Source organism: Solenopsis invicta, chromosome 4 (assembly GCF_016802725.1).
Source record: "Solenopsis invicta isolate M01_SB chromosome 4, UNIL_Sinv_3.0, whole genome shotgun sequence".
Classification (NCBI taxonomy): domain Eukaryota; kingdom Metazoa; phylum Arthropoda; class Insecta; order Hymenoptera; family Formicidae; genus Solenopsis; species Solenopsis invicta.
In genome coordinates this window covers 5,454,750-5,471,855 of record NC_052667.1, presented here as the reverse complement: position 1 = coordinate 5,471,855, position 17,106 = coordinate 5,454,750, and the positions used below count along the sequence as shown (strand labels likewise).

Sequence of the window (17,106 nt, the reverse complement as noted above, 5' to 3'; positions counted from 1 at the left end):
GTGGACAAAAACCGATCAGACACGGGGTATTTGTAGAGCGAGGGTTAACATGGCACGTACGATTCCAGCTTACGTAACTCGATATAGACGCGGTATAATTTATGCAACATATCGTATTAATTTTCCGCGTTTATGGTAAGCATGTAAAAATAGCCGACATGTTGCAATGTTATCGCGGTGTACAATTACACAGTTAAATATGTGTATCAGTCTCGAATCCTAATTATACAAGTAGCGCATATCTAATTATAGAGAAATGTGTATTCGGCGACGGAAATAGCTGCCGTAATTCGCCTCATTATAGAGTCATCAATTTTCGCCGCGGGTACCGTGTACCTTCGAAAATAAATCATTATTCCCGTCTTCTTGACGTCTATAAAAAAAATCTGTGATTGACTTTAGATATCAATAGGTTTAAACGAAGCTGCATTTGTGTTTCTCTAACTTCAAAAAATATAACACGAGTGGTAATCTCATTTCTAAGATCGCTCTAAGAATCAGCAATTTTAACTGTTAAAAATCGATAGCAGAATTTAATGTAAACGGAAGCATATTTCAAGCAGGCACATTTAAAAGCATTTAATGTAAATTTAATGTTGTCAAAGGTGCACTAAATTTCAAGCGCACGCTTTTCAATTATAGATACGTTAACCTTAATGTGCATTAAATTTTTAATGTGTAACTGCAAAATACATAAAATTTCGTGACGCTTTTAACAGCGTAATATCGCACATCCTTGCCCAGCTGCTTTTAGTTATTAAACCTGTACGGTGTATCTACATGCGCGTCGTTTTTGCAAGTGCGAAACCACAAATTTATTTCGCCTCCGGTCATGTGAGCTCCTTCTTCTTCCCGTACTTCAGCGTGTAATACGCCACGTGTGTAAATAACGTTGAAAGGAGCCCGAACAAGTTACTCCGCGCGACCCCGGCCGACCCGTTTTTCCTCCGCTGGTACATGTTTTTCCGCCCTTGTATATATCTCGGATCGACAGGATTTACAGAAGCCGAGTCGTAAAAATTGCATACTTGCCCCCGTTCGTCCCACTTTCTCTTAAAGCAACGATGCACACGCGGCCTCTCAATCCTCTTTAAACCGATACCAAATTTACGTGCCCGACAATTTTAACGTTCTCCCGAAATAATTTCTCTCGCAGCCGGATTAATCCCACTGGAAATTTAATTCCATGGTCCCTCGTAATTCCTAATAAAAAGAGAATAAAAACGCGCTTCTGTTTGAAAATTATTTTTAATATGCAAAATGCCTGTCCCTCTGACGATCCGAACATCTCTGTTGTTTCCAGCGTATAATCCTAACGACGAAAGAAACTTTTTTCAATGACGTCACGAATATTTAGGATTATTACGTTTGGCGTTTTCACCTGGTGCTTTATCCGCTCTCCGCCGCCGTTTGGCAACAGCTCGCTTTTCACGGCACCGCGGCGCTTCCGCTCGCCGCTTTCGTGGGAACATTCCCCCCCCGGTACCCGCGGTACGTGATGTCCATAATTTACGCGAAGTCTCGTTGCTCATTAATTGTCGCGTAAATAACGCCCCGCCGCACGGCATGCATACATTTCCTTCGCGCTCGCGTGGCACGCATCCTCCTCCCCCGTTGTTCTCTCTTTTCTTTCTCTCAAATCGTGTTACGCGCGCTCTCCCTCCTCTTTTTCTTTTTAATCCGCGCGCGAGCCGCGCTGCCCTCATCTTTTCGTCCTGCTCCTTCCCGCGGCGAGGAAAAGCGTGCCGCAACGAATATGCAATGCATCGAGATATCGCACGTAATATCTCACTTCCGCGGAAAGAAACTTTACCTTTGGTTAGCTTTAACTCCGTTTCGCCGGAAACTTTTATCCCTCTAAAATCGTCTTCGTCGAAATTGCGTGTCTTTCTTTTCCTCTCTCTCTCTCTCTCTCTCTCTCTCTCTCTCTCTTGCGTTTTATTATCACCCGATAGATGAGCGTTCGGTACAGTTCTCTTAACCGAAGAATAGTCCCCTGGCGTGTTCTTTACGTCATTTTAACGTCAGAAAAATAAAGCTTGTTTTGTAGAAATCTCTGGGAAAAAGCAGGTGATCATTTACGTTATAAAATCAGTCGAGAATGATTAGAGTTTTTATTATGAATTCGAAGTAATAATTGAGTTTGAATGAAGTTTGAATTAAGAAGTGTTGCAAGCTATTAACATTATCTTCATGCTTATATGACAAAAAGTTTTTATATCTTACGTTTCTATAATTGTACATTTTAGAAAAAAAATATATTTCACGTAATTTCTATATTTATATAATCTTTAATAATAAATATAAAAATAAATTATTTTTAATAAATCTACAAGAGCGATTACAATATAAATAACATCATGGCAGCGACCTAATCTTATTTTATATTGCTATAAAATGAATATTTTTTTTTCTAAGAATTATTCTTTAAATATTCTTTAGAATATTTAAATGTATAATCCCAACGAAGCCTACAATATCAAAAGCATATTATAATATTAACTAATTTTTGTATTCTTTCCGTCTAATATTTTCTTGGTTCCTCCTTTTTTTTTATCCAGAAAATATTAATTAAATCTATGCTGAGAACAAAAAGTTGTTAATTGGAAATTAAATTTTTTAATTCTATTGAATTTTTTTGGTTCAAGTATCCATGTATTTGAGTTAAACATATAAATGCTTAAACTTGAGCGAAATATTTTAGCTATTTAAGTCAAATACATAAATACTTGAACTAAAAACATTTTATCGAGTTGAGAAATTTAATCAAATTAACAACTTTCTTTTTCAATATATTTATATATAATATTTTTAAATATAAAAAATTATAGAACTATCAATAATATATAGAATATGTAAAACTGTTATTAAACATCATCTCGGGTGATTACCCCAGGTTTACTCAAAAAGAAAAAAGTGAGGTGACCATTTTCCGGGTTAATATTCTTTTCCTCTTTATTATGTTGCTCTACTTTCTTTCAATACGGAACAAAATATTTAATACTGAAAAAATTTGTATTCTGCTTAAGATTGGAATTCTCGTCCTCTCTCTCTCCCTTTTCTTTCTCGTTTAATAACAGGATTATTATTATCTGGCTAACACGGTACTTTTTTTAAAAATCCGATTTACAGCTGCGATGGTATCCACAAAGCGGCGGTGTCGTTGAAACGAAGAACATTTCTCCGTCGCAAAGAGAGAAAAAGGATTCGCTCTCGCATTTATTTCGCGACTGGGTCGCACACTTTTTTTCCGAAACTTTCCCGTTCGCTTCTTCGCGTTCTCATTTTTCCGGCGCAGTTCGCCGATTCATCGGCAAGAAATAAGCGCGAGAAGCGCGCAGAACGAAAAAGTTCGGCCGCACGGCGATGCGGGAAGCTTCATTTTATTTAAAAAAAAAAAAAAATTTTTTTTTTTATTTTTATTCCCATCGCGGAGCCAGCCAGGCCGCCGTGACTGTACCGGCGGTTAATACCGGTAGCGAGGTTTAATGGAATTACAACGTGTTTTATATGCGCGCCAGCATTTTCGCACGAGAAATTCGCGGAACGGACGAAAAGCGCACAAAAGGGATGGCCGGGCGGCCGAGGGGCGTGGGTGAAATTTCACGCGCCACCGCGTAACGTGTTTGCGTAATATTTGCATGATATATTTTCGATACGCCGCGCGCCGGCTCGTCGCGGGGGATCCTATAAGTTTTATGCAAAGCGGGCGCACTATTGTCCGCCGCGGCCGTGCTCGATAAATAAACCGGGGCGGGCAACGAAGAAATCGGGCCTTGTAGAGGGATATGACGGGAGGAGAGCGCGGTACGCGTCTATTTTCACGGGTCTCGCGTCATGCCTAAAGATGCGCTGACCCGATCTACCGAAATATCAAGAGAAATCGCTTTATACGCGCGCGCGCGCGCATTCGAGTGTCGCCGAAAACCGGAGCGGAGATAGAGCGAAATTGCTGATTTCTTCGTCGCGGCTGCGGAGCCATTCCGCGAAACGCAATTACATCTTTGCCCCAAGTAGCTACGTACACACGCATAAATGAGCAGACACCACATCCGACGACGGTGCGGCGGTAAGCACACGAGCGTGAGTAAACAGACGTGCTTGTTGCAAGACGAAACTACCTATTTTCTACATTGTTGAATACCATGCGTAAACACCACCTTAATATGCGCGGCGAGTAATAATTATATAGTACTATAATTAGTACCGCGCCGAGAGAGGATGAGGAACTTTTTTTTCTCCTCCCCTTCCCTCCCCGGCATCTATCTTTCGCCGTTCCGTAATCCCATTTTCTTTTATTATGCCGTCATTCGCTGCAATTAATTTGCACTCGATTGTGGAACTTCGATAAAGCTGTTTCACGGTATTGAAATTATTAGAGATCGTATGTTTATCTCTATTTTTAATTTTTACCTCTCACGCTACATCTCCGCTTTCATTAATCCCGTGTAATGATGAACTCTAGCGCGTTTATTCGCGAAATCGAAGAAGAAATCATTTCCGGCGGCCAAATTGCACCGAGCGAGAACCGAGTATTCGAATTTTTCGTCGCTGCCTTGTCTGCTATTATTTCTTATTTAGCTCGGGAGTACATCACTCGGGCGATATTTTCTCAGAAACTGTGCGCGAGAAATTCCAATTTCGATTTCTCGCGGGTTACAAATCTATTCTCGCCATTTCGAAAAAAATCACTGTATCGCCCATAAATCTAAAGTCCACAGCGTACTTCCAAGAAACAGAAATTCTCTCGGATTTAAAAAATTTTTTTATCGCGATTAAGCAAACTTTTATTTCGAAGAGCGTAATATAAGCGCAAGTCATATTTAATATCCAAATGTAAAATAATAATACGCGGTAACTTTCTCGTTATTTAAATATGCAAATGTAAAACATTTTGCAAAATTTTAATTAAGGGCAGCGCGATTTTAATTATTATAATAAAAAAGTGTGAGCTTTTTTTACGCCCACGATTATAATCTCAAAGCCCAATGTGGAAGTACAGGCCAGTGCGGGATTTGCGCGCGCGAATGGCCACCCCTTTATTTTACGAGGTAAAATTCAATCGTGGAAATTTAACGCGTATTTGGATTCCACGCGATTTTAGGCACGCAGCGGCCTCGACAATCAAGCGATTTACTACGTGTCCGCCTCATTGTTATCCCTCCGAAGGCGAGTTATCAAGGGAGCTCCGCCATCCGATTGCTCGTTTCCGCTTTTATCGCGTTACATCGGCGCGTGCTTCGCCGAATCTGACAAAAATCGGGGTTAAATCCGACGCGAGATATGCACACTCGCGCTGGGACAACACCGAGTGAGACCGGATCCGGCATTCCGCTTGTACGGGTCATCCCCGACGCGATACAGGACCCGAACCGTTCGCGGCGAACGCGGGAGGCGAGGGCGAAGGGCGAGTAATTCGCCACCTTCCGTTTCATTACTACAGTGGCAGAGATACAGCCGCGTGGCACGCAATCGCGCGATCAATCTCGCCGCTGGTTTTCGCGTCCGTCAGTGCCGCGGACGCTGGACGTACGCGAAATCGCGCTCCCATTACGCGCACGTAGATCACGCGTCGTTAGTGCGCCGTCGCGCTGTCGCTGGACCGCGATCGCGAGATGCTCTGGGTCCTGTGGAAACTCGTACGTAAAAATTAGAAAACTGGAAATCTTGTACTATATTACGTTTGCTCAAATACCTTTTACACTTAAAATATAATCGAGTGCATAGAAAAAAAATGGGTGACAAATCAATTTATTGTTTCATATATGAACAAGAATATAAAATCTTGAAAGAATTTGATAATCTTAAGCAGACATAATTTGCTTACACAACAAAAAAATTATTATCAAATCATTAATTCATATATAAGCAAAAAAATAAAATCTTCTTGAAAATATTTATTATCTTAAACAGACATAATTTGCTTATCTGAAGAAAATTTGTCTTTTCATGTAAGCAAATTACATCTGTTTAAGACGACGTATTATCAATTTTTCCAAGATTTTCTATTCTTGCTTATACATGAACAATGAATTGTCGATTTGACACTTGATTTGACACTAATTCTTTTCTGTGTAGATAAAAATAAAAGATATATATTTTTTTATTAAATATATATTCTCGCGCTAATAAATTTTTTCTTAATTTTTATTTGAAAAAGTTTTTATTATTTATAATAAAGTACCCTTAAAGCTGATCAACTTTTATTTAAAAAATTGTCTTCTATCCTTTATAGTTTATTCGTTTTGAAAGAAAACAATTCTTTTATTTTTTAAAAGCATTTACTTTAACATTTAAGAACATGCAAAAAATACGTTTACTTATTTTTATCTATATTTTAGCACATCCAGAGCTTATTAAAATCAGAGAGGGATACTCGATCGCGTTCCCTTGTTAGCTCTACATTGAGCGAAAGAGTACACTATTTTACCTGTTTGTTCAAATTAATAATAAACAATCATCGATTCCTCTGATACACCGCGGTACTGAGGTATCGCTGGAAGCGAGCGGCTTCGCAATTAACTGTACGAAAGTATTAAGTTACCAATTAATTGCAAATGGATTTCAGTCGAAGTGCCTTATAATTGATGCGCGTAGAGCGCAAATGGACGCGCCGGTAAAACTTGAGTTTTGAGTTCTCGCATGATCTCGCCTCTCGTCAGCCGACGGACGCGTTATTATGTACATTATGAAAGTGGAAATTTTGCGATTCGTGCAGGCGCATATTTTTCCGAGTTCGTAAAAACTGATTTGATTTTAAAGCATCTTTATGCGCATAATCTTGGAAAAAAGTGCCCCATAAATCACGCGCTCGGCATCAAACTTCGCTCGTCCCGCCTTATTCATCTCCCGGCGAACAAAATCGAAGGCGTGCGCGGGCGCCCGCGTCTCGAGAAAGAAAATTGCAATCTCGGGTTTTATAAGACGGGAGGAGCGCGCGCCGTCGATAGTTCGCGGCCATTCTCGATAGAGCCAATCTTCTTGTTACATAATTCCCGCGACCAATTACGCGAAGGGAAAGAGACTCCTGGTTATCCCTACGGTGATATAAAATCCATTTTCCATCCGTATTACGTATTCCTCTCATTTAGATTCGATTTTAAATGTATCGTCGCAACATAAAAGTAAATTTGTACGACAGTAGTCTGACGTAATCAGTATAGTATTTCACGTAAAAGAAGATACGCTCCTCCACACTTTTTCTTCTTGCAAACGGTCGCTCAAATATAATGTAACGGAATTAATCTATTATTAATTAACATTGCTGTTTTTGCTAGTGAAACGGCGAACTTTAGGATCGATCGATTTTTCCGTCTCAGAATTTATAAACTCCTTTCCACCCCCTTTTTTTCGTAACGGACATTAATGTGGGTATCGCTCCTTTTTTTTCTTATTTTAACATACGGGTAATTTACTACGGGTGAAATCTTCTCTTCCGGAGAAAGAATTTCACGAGGAATTTACGCTCGTGGGAAGAATAAGCTTGTGAAGCACAACCCTTGGAGCCCTAAAAACTTAGCGGTAATCAATCAACCACGCCCAGCGATTATTAGTGCAGCTTTGCGGAGAATAAGAACGAGCGTTTTAATCACAGCTGCGGGATAGCCGTGAACAAAATTACCCCGTGTAATTTGATATTAATTCAAATTGATATTAATTGAACGAAATCTGTTTTGCAAAACTTTACGCGCTGTCATTAAAATCGCGCGCAATTCTCTATTTTTATTTGGCAGACGAGACAAATCTTGTAACAATGACGATTCAGCCTAGCAATGTTGCGCGCGCTAAAGTAAAATCGCATTACGTCGATCGCATTATTTTTCTTTACGGCGAAGTATACTGCGCAACGATCTAGCTACGGTCTCAACCAGCAAACTATTAACGATGACAGGGTATTTTCGGCTTAATTCAAATAACCATCTGCCCTATATACGTTCGGTTACCGCGTTACGCCAGGTAATTGCGAACACCGCTAATACTCTATTAATTATCTTCGCCGGTCGTGCGACAAATGCAGCGGCTTTATCAATAAAGGTTCTCGCGTGCTATGTTAACGAATTAAAAAGGCGCCACGTTCTGCGATCGCGCTTTTAGATAAAATTCTTCGCGCGACCCGTTTTGTAGTTTGTTGTTTTGGAGAAATACCAGATATAAAGAGGCATCTGTTTTTCTTTGTATGTTGCAGTGTGCGTGCAGTGGCCCGAGGGTAGGTGCTTCCATGACGTGCCGGAGCCGGCACTGCTGAATCTCTACTTCGAGATCCGTGAGAACTGTCACGGCTTCTCCTGAAGGCAACGACCAGTCCAGGCTACGGCAATGATGACAGTGACACGCGCCCCCGCGCTCCTCGTCTTGTCGCGGGCGCGCGGATCATCAGTATCACTTCAGTATCGCGCGAGAGAAACATTCTCGAGATAACGTATTTATTTAAAAGTCTTTCCAACAGCCGCCACACACCACGACCAAGCCAAAAAAAAAAAAAGAAAAGAACGTATAGCCACGTATAGCCAGCACACATTAGAGAAAGGACGAGTGTCCTTTCTTGGTTTTTTCTTTCGTTTTTTTTTTCGCGTCTTTTTCACGTCGATACACTCCGGATAAACGGTTCCTAATCTCGCGATTTCAGTAGAGACGCGCCGTCGAATGGATAGAGTCGACGGAACTATTCTTCGCGCGAGGATATCGATTTTTATTACTAGTTCAACGCTAATCTTTTACCTTTATCTATTGTTGGACTTTTTTTTTGCAAATTGTACAGTTAAATTATTCTTTTCACAAATTTGAGTTCAGTCAAGAGCCTCTCAGACAAACGACAACAAACATTTATAAACAATCTTAATTAATTAACGAGAGTTAATTATATCGCACAAAGAGGCTTTAGCGTGGCGCAGAGTTTTAGAGTTTCTCGAAAATTACACGGGGACCAAAAAAAAAAAGAAGATATATCTCATTCAATCTCCCGTCGTCTCCGTTCATTCGAGCCGCGTCTTCCCGTGAGAGCGACGCGTAAGCCACGCGTTTCTGCTCTCGTGTATCATTTTCGGTGATCGTGATGGATCTTGTGTGACACAGGTCTAACGCCTGGGCCTTAAATGGGCGCTCGGCAGAATTCTCGCTGAGCGCGCGAAAACGGGGATCTCTCGCGTCTCTTTTCTTTATAGGGTTGTCGATGATCCCAGCAGAGAAGCAAGGTGGGTGGTCCAGAATATTTATTTACCTACAACTAATTGCTCGTCGTTCAGCCAGCTCGGGATTAAAGAATGTCTCTCCTGTTACATATACATATATATATATATTTTTTTTTTTTTATTGTACTTGCCTTTTCTCTTATCGTCCAGCAGGAGAGATACACCATGCTCAGTCCCTCCTAAGTTTCTCTCACACTACCAATTTTTCTTTTGTTGTTTCCTTCGAGCCGAAGCAAAGTCCCCTATCTTATCAACGCCCGTTTCTCTACTTCGCGGTAAGAAAGCTGCAAGAAGTAATAACAGCTTTTGCGCTCGTGCGGGGGAGAATGCGCCGTATAAAACAGAAGAGATGAGAGCGCGAGGGTGAAGTTGAGATAAAAATAGCTTACGACAGCAGAAGCGCCACGCGGAAAATTACTGAATGATTAATGAACGTTAGATGGAAGTGACGTCGTCTAATACTTCGATGCGACTATTTATTGTAACGCGACAGATTATTAATATAGTTCCTACTGAAGGCGCATTTCTCTGTTTTTTTACGACGCGCATTGTCCTCCGCCATTAAAACGGCGTAACCGAACGAAAGCGGTTGATCGTCACGAAATTGTTCGCGCGAGCTACGATTTTCGATCTCTTTAGATTTAGAGCATGCCACGAAGCGCATGAGTCTTCAGATTAGCGAGGCGGTCGATTCAAAACCGGTCGACAGTCACGATTCCAGGTAGGAATCTAGAAACCAGAAACGAGGCGTCGCGTTGTTTCGACATCACAGTTCAAAAGCTTCTCGCAGCGAGAATGTATTCGCGAATTCGCTTTTACCATGTCGCGTCGCTGTATTTTGCATCGCCGAATTCCGACTTTATTTTCACAAAGGGTAGAAGGTCAAAATTATGATTTTATTTATTCGAAGTATTTCTGTTTTACGCTTTTTTTTTACGACCGGATAAAATTTTTTTTTATACAAGAAAAACCCATTTAAATATTGCTTTTGTAAAATCGGAGGTTCAACGTCGCGCGTTTCTGCCTTTGATTATATATTTACCGATCCGAATGGTAGTTCCATTATCTAAATGTATAACTGTTCCAGTATGCCAAAATAGCAGAACGTAGCGTATCGCGAGAAACTTTTTTTCTAGTTTTTTTTTATCGAAAATATTCATACGGATAGTTCGCTATATTTTGCTCATAGTTTGGTACAAATCTATATTCCGTCAAGTCAAGTGGCACAAATTACTCGATAATTTCGGAATAATTAGCATATATTTAGAGTTAACGTAACGAGTACAGGGTAATAGAGTGTTAAGGTTATATAAATTTTTTTGTATCTATTTTTTCGAATTTCCGATCGAGACTGGAAAGGGAAGATTTCCGATTTTTTTTATATTATTTATCTCGCTTCGCGGAATTCGACAATTTTATCGTCTATTAAAGTAACGAGGAGTATTTTTAGTTTTAGGACACAAGTAGATTACCGTGCCAAAAAAAAGAAACCACACACAGGGTATTGATTGTTGTGATTAAGTGATTTTTATCTTAGATATTTCGTGTAATTAGTGTACGTAGATTACATTTTTTACATAGGACAGAAGAGATACGGCTGCATTTTTTAAATGCCGATTAGACGAAATGACGTAGCATCAAGTTTACGTGGTTCTGCAAGTGATAATTAAACTCACAAACTTATAGAGCAGTCGCGCTCGTTCCGCTGTCTATTTTTATATAAATGCAATTTTTACACTTGTCGAGCTTAGCGTTGAAAACGCACTTACAGAATCCACGAGAACGTAGAAACAGTATTACGCAACCGCATGACTGTACTCTATTACAGGGTTAAACCGACATTCCAAAGATCGTGACATCGATTATTCGCCAGACGAACAAACTGGGGTAATTCGCTATGAAATAACCGTGTACAAACGACGCGATCGTGATTTATTCCGCCTTTACTGATCCATCGATCAATCGTGTGCCATAATACCCCACTTTACAAACGTAGAAAAGTAGGCTTACTCGGATAATTTCTCATAGACTAAGACAAACGACGTTAGTTGCATAGCGATTAGACTACATAGTTAATCGTCAAGTGAGTGTTTGTGTGTGGACGATTAAGTGTTCTACGAAGAGTCAGTGGAGCATGGAGGTATTTGTAGAAACGGAAGATTAGAACCGATAAATTGGACGAGAGGAAAGTGACAAATGAAAATAGATGGATAAATTTAAGCGAGAATGTGCGAAACGAAAATGAAAACGTGACAAATGTAAAAAGCAACTCGTTACTTTGCAACAAGCTTGAATATATGAACGGACATTAATATTTCTGTATCGATGAGCGTCGACAATACTCAGTTCTCCAAAGTTCGATGAACGCTCGCTTTTGCAGAAAATTGAAAATCTGTTTGGAGATAAAAATATTGATTTTTGAAAATTTCCAATTACAAATGGAATGCGAGATGTAAGTAGTGATACACAATCAATTGCGACACCCTTTTAAAATATTTTCTTAGCTTTCATGTAAATAAAAATTAGTTCCACCATGTGGAAAATGGAATTTATTAATGTCGCGAGAAGACGAGCTGTATTTATCGAGATTTGGAGCAAAACAAGCAGCAACGAAGCAAATTGGTAATCGATACAAGAGCAGCTCGTTCTTGCCGCTGGTCGTCGAAACAGATCTGCGTGACACATAAGCAGACCGAATTGTCATATCTCAGTCAATAAAGAGGAATTTTTACTTTCCGTACACCGACGAGTCAATCGAAAACCGATTCTCACGACTGCACGCTCATGCATGTATCTATCATTCGTCGAAGAAAAACGAAGGGAACATGGCAGACGCGAGTTATTTGAACTTTCGAAACATCGATACGAATTTTTTTTTTTGCGTAAAGCTATGCAAATTAATCGGTAGCCTCGTATAAGAATAATTAACTCGAGCTTGTCAAATAGTCTTCTCGGTTTAATTATTAAAAAATTAATTGGCAAAGTTAATGACTTCTTAATAATAGTTTGAAAAGTGAATAGTTTGAAAATGGCGAGCGAGGTAAACGCGATTCTCTCGCTCACGACTATATCTGCCTTCTTCTCTAGTTCCCTCTTCCTATTTAACTATGCGATCGTTCCGTCGACGTGTTCATTTCGCGCACTTCTCTCTTCGAGTCTTCTCGGAAGTATTCCGCCGCTAAACTTTCCGCTGTGAGTAGTCGAGATATTTTCGTCGGACGCGCTCTGTTCCCCCCATCTATTCGTCGAATCGTCGTCGTCGTTCGGTACTCTCCGCGAATCTGCACTCCCAAAGTCATACTCGCGAAAGTATTCGAGTCACATGCCTCGCTCTCTCGAAACGCGGAGCTACGATCCATCGCGTTAAGCCACGTTAAGAAAGATTCTTTCGTTCTCTTTTCCCCCCCAAGAAATTCTTTTCGAAAAATTCGTGTGACGCTCGAGCGCACAATCGTGGGTGATAGTTTAGCGATATGGGATAACGAAAAGGAAAGAGACGCGGAAGAGGGCGGGCTCTCGCCGGCCGAGGCGAATGATCCGGAAGTCGAGGTCCTTCCTCCCTTCGCCTGGACTCTTCCGCTCGCCTTTCTCTCTCTGTCTTTTCATCCATCCCAACCTCGCACTTCTCGCGGCGATATTACTACTCTGCTTCGCGCAGCTCCCGAAGCATTCCGTGTCCCCTAACAATTTTCATTCCATTTCATACCGCTTTCCTACGCTCTCCTCCTTGCGCTCTTCTATCTCCCTTCTACCCTCCCAGTCCGCTCCTCTCTCCAATTTCACCTTCGTGTCAGAATTCTTTCACTTGGCAGTCGCGCTGTCGCGGCCGCGGGGACGTGCGAGGAAAATTGATATTGCTGCCGGGAAAGAAAAAGATTTGCTTCCCTCAACGCGCACAAGATTTTATTACCTTTACGACACGGGCGTCCGAGGTTCATTATGCTTGAACTTGAAGATAAATCGTATAATTTCAAGTTTGAATCGCTGATTCTACAAAGGCAACGATTCTCGGAATCGCGCGATTACGAATCCTATTAGCTCGCGAAATTGCGGAGTCGGAAATCGACTTTGAATCCTATGACGCTTGTCGATTTTCGCAAATTTGTGTCTCGCACCGACGACGACGATTTTGATGATGCATGCTGTAGGCTTCCTTATTTTGAGATTACGCTTATGTTAGTTGAACACACGACGGCGATCCACGAGGCGTTAAAAGAGCAGAGAAAGCAATGCAGGGCTTTTCGCTCGTAAAAGCGAAACGGACATTCTTTTTTTTTTATCAAGATTTTCAAAATTATTTCAACAGAATTATTTTAACAAAAGTAAATGAAATTTTCTGGAAAATATATGGCTACGGAACTTATACGAAATCCACGGCTACGGGAGCTGTATGAGACATAGAAGTGCTTTTGCGAATGAAATGTCCTGTAACTTCAATGGCACAAAAAGGAGCAGGAACGATGGCAGGACATCGGGAAGAAAGCAGCCAAACAGCTGTTTGTGTCGCAATGCGAAGAGCCAAAGAGGACTTTTATGGAGGAAGATGCTATTCGAAGAAAAGGACCGTTGAAGATAGACTGAAGATACGAGCGATAATCGAATAAGAGGCTGCGAATGCGATGGTTTCCGAAAGGTACGGCCCCCTTCCTACAAAAAAAAAAAAGAGAAAATAGAAAGAGCGGAATCGAGCGAGTAGCAAGTAACAACGATGAGACGATGTAGGCACGAATTGTGCAAGGATTGTGAAATGCATAGAACTTGCGCCACATCCGGGAGATGAATCCGCTTGGACGCGCTTCTTTTCTCAGCCCTGCGTTCTCCGTTCCGTCTTAGTTCATTACGGGAAAGAAGAGGGAAAAATCTGTCTTGATTATATCGTATCAATTTGACGCGAGAGATATGGACCGAATATATCCCGAGAGAGAAATGGAAGGGATGGAAATATTAGTGTCTAAGAAAAGAAGAGGAAGTATGTATATGCGAAATTGATCACTATCTCGGACGCAAACGCTAGGTGTTCAAGGAAAAGAGGCGCGTCGCGAAATCTCGGAGAGACATCCCGCAACCCCTTTCCCATCCCCCTTCCCCAATCTCCTCTTCGAGTGTCTCCGAGAAACGATACGAAAGTCTCGCCTGGTAGCTTTTAATCTTTAGGGCTCTATCTGTCCAGTGGTAAAAGCATGAGGTATTTACGTTACGTACATAATAATTCCGTATGATTGACTTGCGAGAGTATGTCGTATATAATGATCATTAACAATCCTCTTTTGGCACACACTTTTGGTCGCTTCACAGTTTCGTCTACCGCCTGGCCGTCAGGCCGTCTTAAAAAAACAAAACTCTCGTGTCCGAAATGCAGATTAATCGATTAATCCATCCCCCCCCCTACCCCCTGGCCCCCGGCGCGTCGTCGCCGCGCTTGTTTTTGCGTGTATGTCCTCTCTATACGTATTTATACTGATTCACTCACACCGTCAGTTCGATTAATCGGGACACACCGTCGACTCGTCTCCTCCCTCCACCTAATAGCCCCCGCCTTCGTTCCTCCCTTCTTCCCCCGTCCTCCTGCGAGTCCTGCGAGACCCACTCCGAGCCCTAGTTCCACCAACACCAAATGCACCCGATGTCGATTAGCGTTAACCTCGGTTAACTGCGAGACGACTCCCCTCAGCGTTCGCGTTCGCGACTATGACCGTAGCGCGAACGGAAGCCGGGGGGATTCGCTAACGAGGATCAGTTAATCGAATTATCCGATCGAGTCCGCTGCAACCGGCTCCTCCACATGTCCCATCCTTTTACTACACGCTCCTCCCCGTCGTCGATTTAACCCGCCTTTCGTATACCTCATACGTATATATATACATACATTATATATATAGATATTTTTTTTTTAAATTGTTACTATTACATATAATAATCACGGTAATGCGCCACATTCACTGGTTGATGACTGTCTCGTTGACATAAAGGCCCGTATCTTGCCTGTGGTTGTGCTTGGTTGTGGTTGGAGCGGTTTTGGGAGAGAATTTTTTACTTGCTTCTTTTTTAATATTATTACCTTTTTTAATTTGCACGTCTCATGTCGTGGCCTTGGCTTGCCTTCATATGAGATTCACCTGTGAATATATATATATATATACATTACATATATATATTGATATATATATATCTCTACCGATATGCCGTATGTATCTGCGTGCATATGCGTTCTACGCATATGAGAAACGTTTATAGGCGCCATATGCACGCGGGCACATATTTATTATATTGTAATTTCACACGTATGATAATCCGTCCTGGCAGTATCGTACGATTAACAACATATGTGCACTCATAACGTATACATTTACAAAGCTGCGAAGTAGTTTGTGAAAGCGACTTTCAGTATCGTGTTTTCAGTATCTATTTTTTTTTTCCTCTCACTTTGTCTCCGTCTCTTCTTTTCCTTCTTTCTTTCTTTCTTTCTTTCATTCTTTGTCTTTCTCGTGCGTTCTTTCGTCTCTCTTCTCACATATCGTTTAAAATCAGGATGCATATTGCACAAGCTAACGAGAATCTTCGCGAGGATGAATCGCGTGTGACAAAAATATAACGAGCAAGAACAAACGCAACAGAACACGAGAAAGCATGTACGTTTCACTTGTTCCATTTTCTTTCTCTCTTTTTTCGATTTTTTTCGATATATTTTTTTCCCTTCTTTTTTTTTGTTAGTTCTCTGTCACTACTTCACGTACGGGCTGCCATGGCGGCACAGTCTGTAATACTTATTACTCTTCTTACTATGATTATTATTATTTTTTTTTTGGAACTGTTTATTAATTGTCATTGATTAATGTTAATGGATCGTGGCACGGTGTGTTAGTTGGCGAGAGACATGACAAATAATTTTTTGAACGGGCGAAGGTTGCTGCATGCTCGAACAAATGCCGCCTTTGACTTAGTGGTAACTAATTAATTCTGGTATATACCGTCCTTCTCGTTTAATTAATCGCCGATCGTGTCGGCCACGTCGCTCGCCATTTCTTTCCCTCGCGAGTAAATCCGTAAACGATAATCGCGTACATCGGTTATTATATTCGTCCGCGAAATTCTCGGCGGGACAGCGTCTCGTCAATTAGATCCGAGTGATCGCGAGTAATCGCACACGATACGAAAGAATCGTGCGAGTGTCGTCGTCGTCGTCGACATTGTTTCAGCAGGTGCACAAGTATGTAATATGCAGAGCGCGTTTTTGAACAATCGCATCTTCTCATATCAACGTGATCAATATCTTTTACACGAAAGAGACCATGATTATTTATTTTCAGTAGCATAAAGAATTGTTTTGGCAAAAGAAATTAATTTTTAAGTAATTAAATATTTTTCTGTCGAGAGTAACTTCTTACTTTTTGAAGATGCTAATATTATATTTTATATTGAAATAAATCGTTTTTACTTTCAAATTAAATCGCAGAAGTATCGAAATTCCGTTTAATTACAATCTTACGAGTTTTTCTATTTGTGTGAACATTATGTCTGTTACGTCTGTCTTTAAAAAAAAAAAAAAGAACACCTCTTTTTAATCACGTTCTATTTGCCACTAAAAGAAGAGGGAGCACATTGTTCAGAAACAGCCCGATCGTATACACAACGTTCACCTTTCTTACTTGATTGTTTAGCCTGGCATCCACTAATTAGTCGTCAGTGCGTAGCCTTAATTAGTTACCTCTGAGCGTGCAAGCACCGCCAGCAGTTTTAGTAGTGGGCCGCAAGCGGGAGTGCGCTTTGTTTTTTGGAAAAAAAGAAAGCCCGGCGAGAAGATGGACGACTCCGTTGTCGTCGTCGTCGTTCCCGAGAAAAATAAGAGGAGGATCCGATTCAGTCAATCTCGTGTTCTCAACGAACGATACTCGTGACCGTAAAATGCTCCACGTCAGGG

At 41.1% G+C, this 17,106-nt stretch overlaps 1 protein-coding gene across 6 annotated transcripts in view; it reads left to right on the top strand.

Moving 5' to 3' along the window:
* Nucleotides 1–17,106, top strand: part of LOC105195558 (RNA binding protein fox-1 homolog 2) — a 339,314-nt gene that overhangs the window by 281,559 nt on the left and 40,649 nt on the right. For all 6 annotated transcript variants that reach the window (XR_005574599.1, XR_005574602.1, XR_005574603.1 and 3 more), the window contains one exon: nt 8,186–8,206. Coding sequence is in view for 1 of the 6 variants with exons in the window: in XM_026134731.2 (XP_025990516.1) it covers nt 8,186–8,206 (21 nt within the window). In the remaining 5 variants the exon portion in view is untranslated. The remainder of the gene's footprint in view (nt 1–8,185; nt 8,207–17,106) is intronic.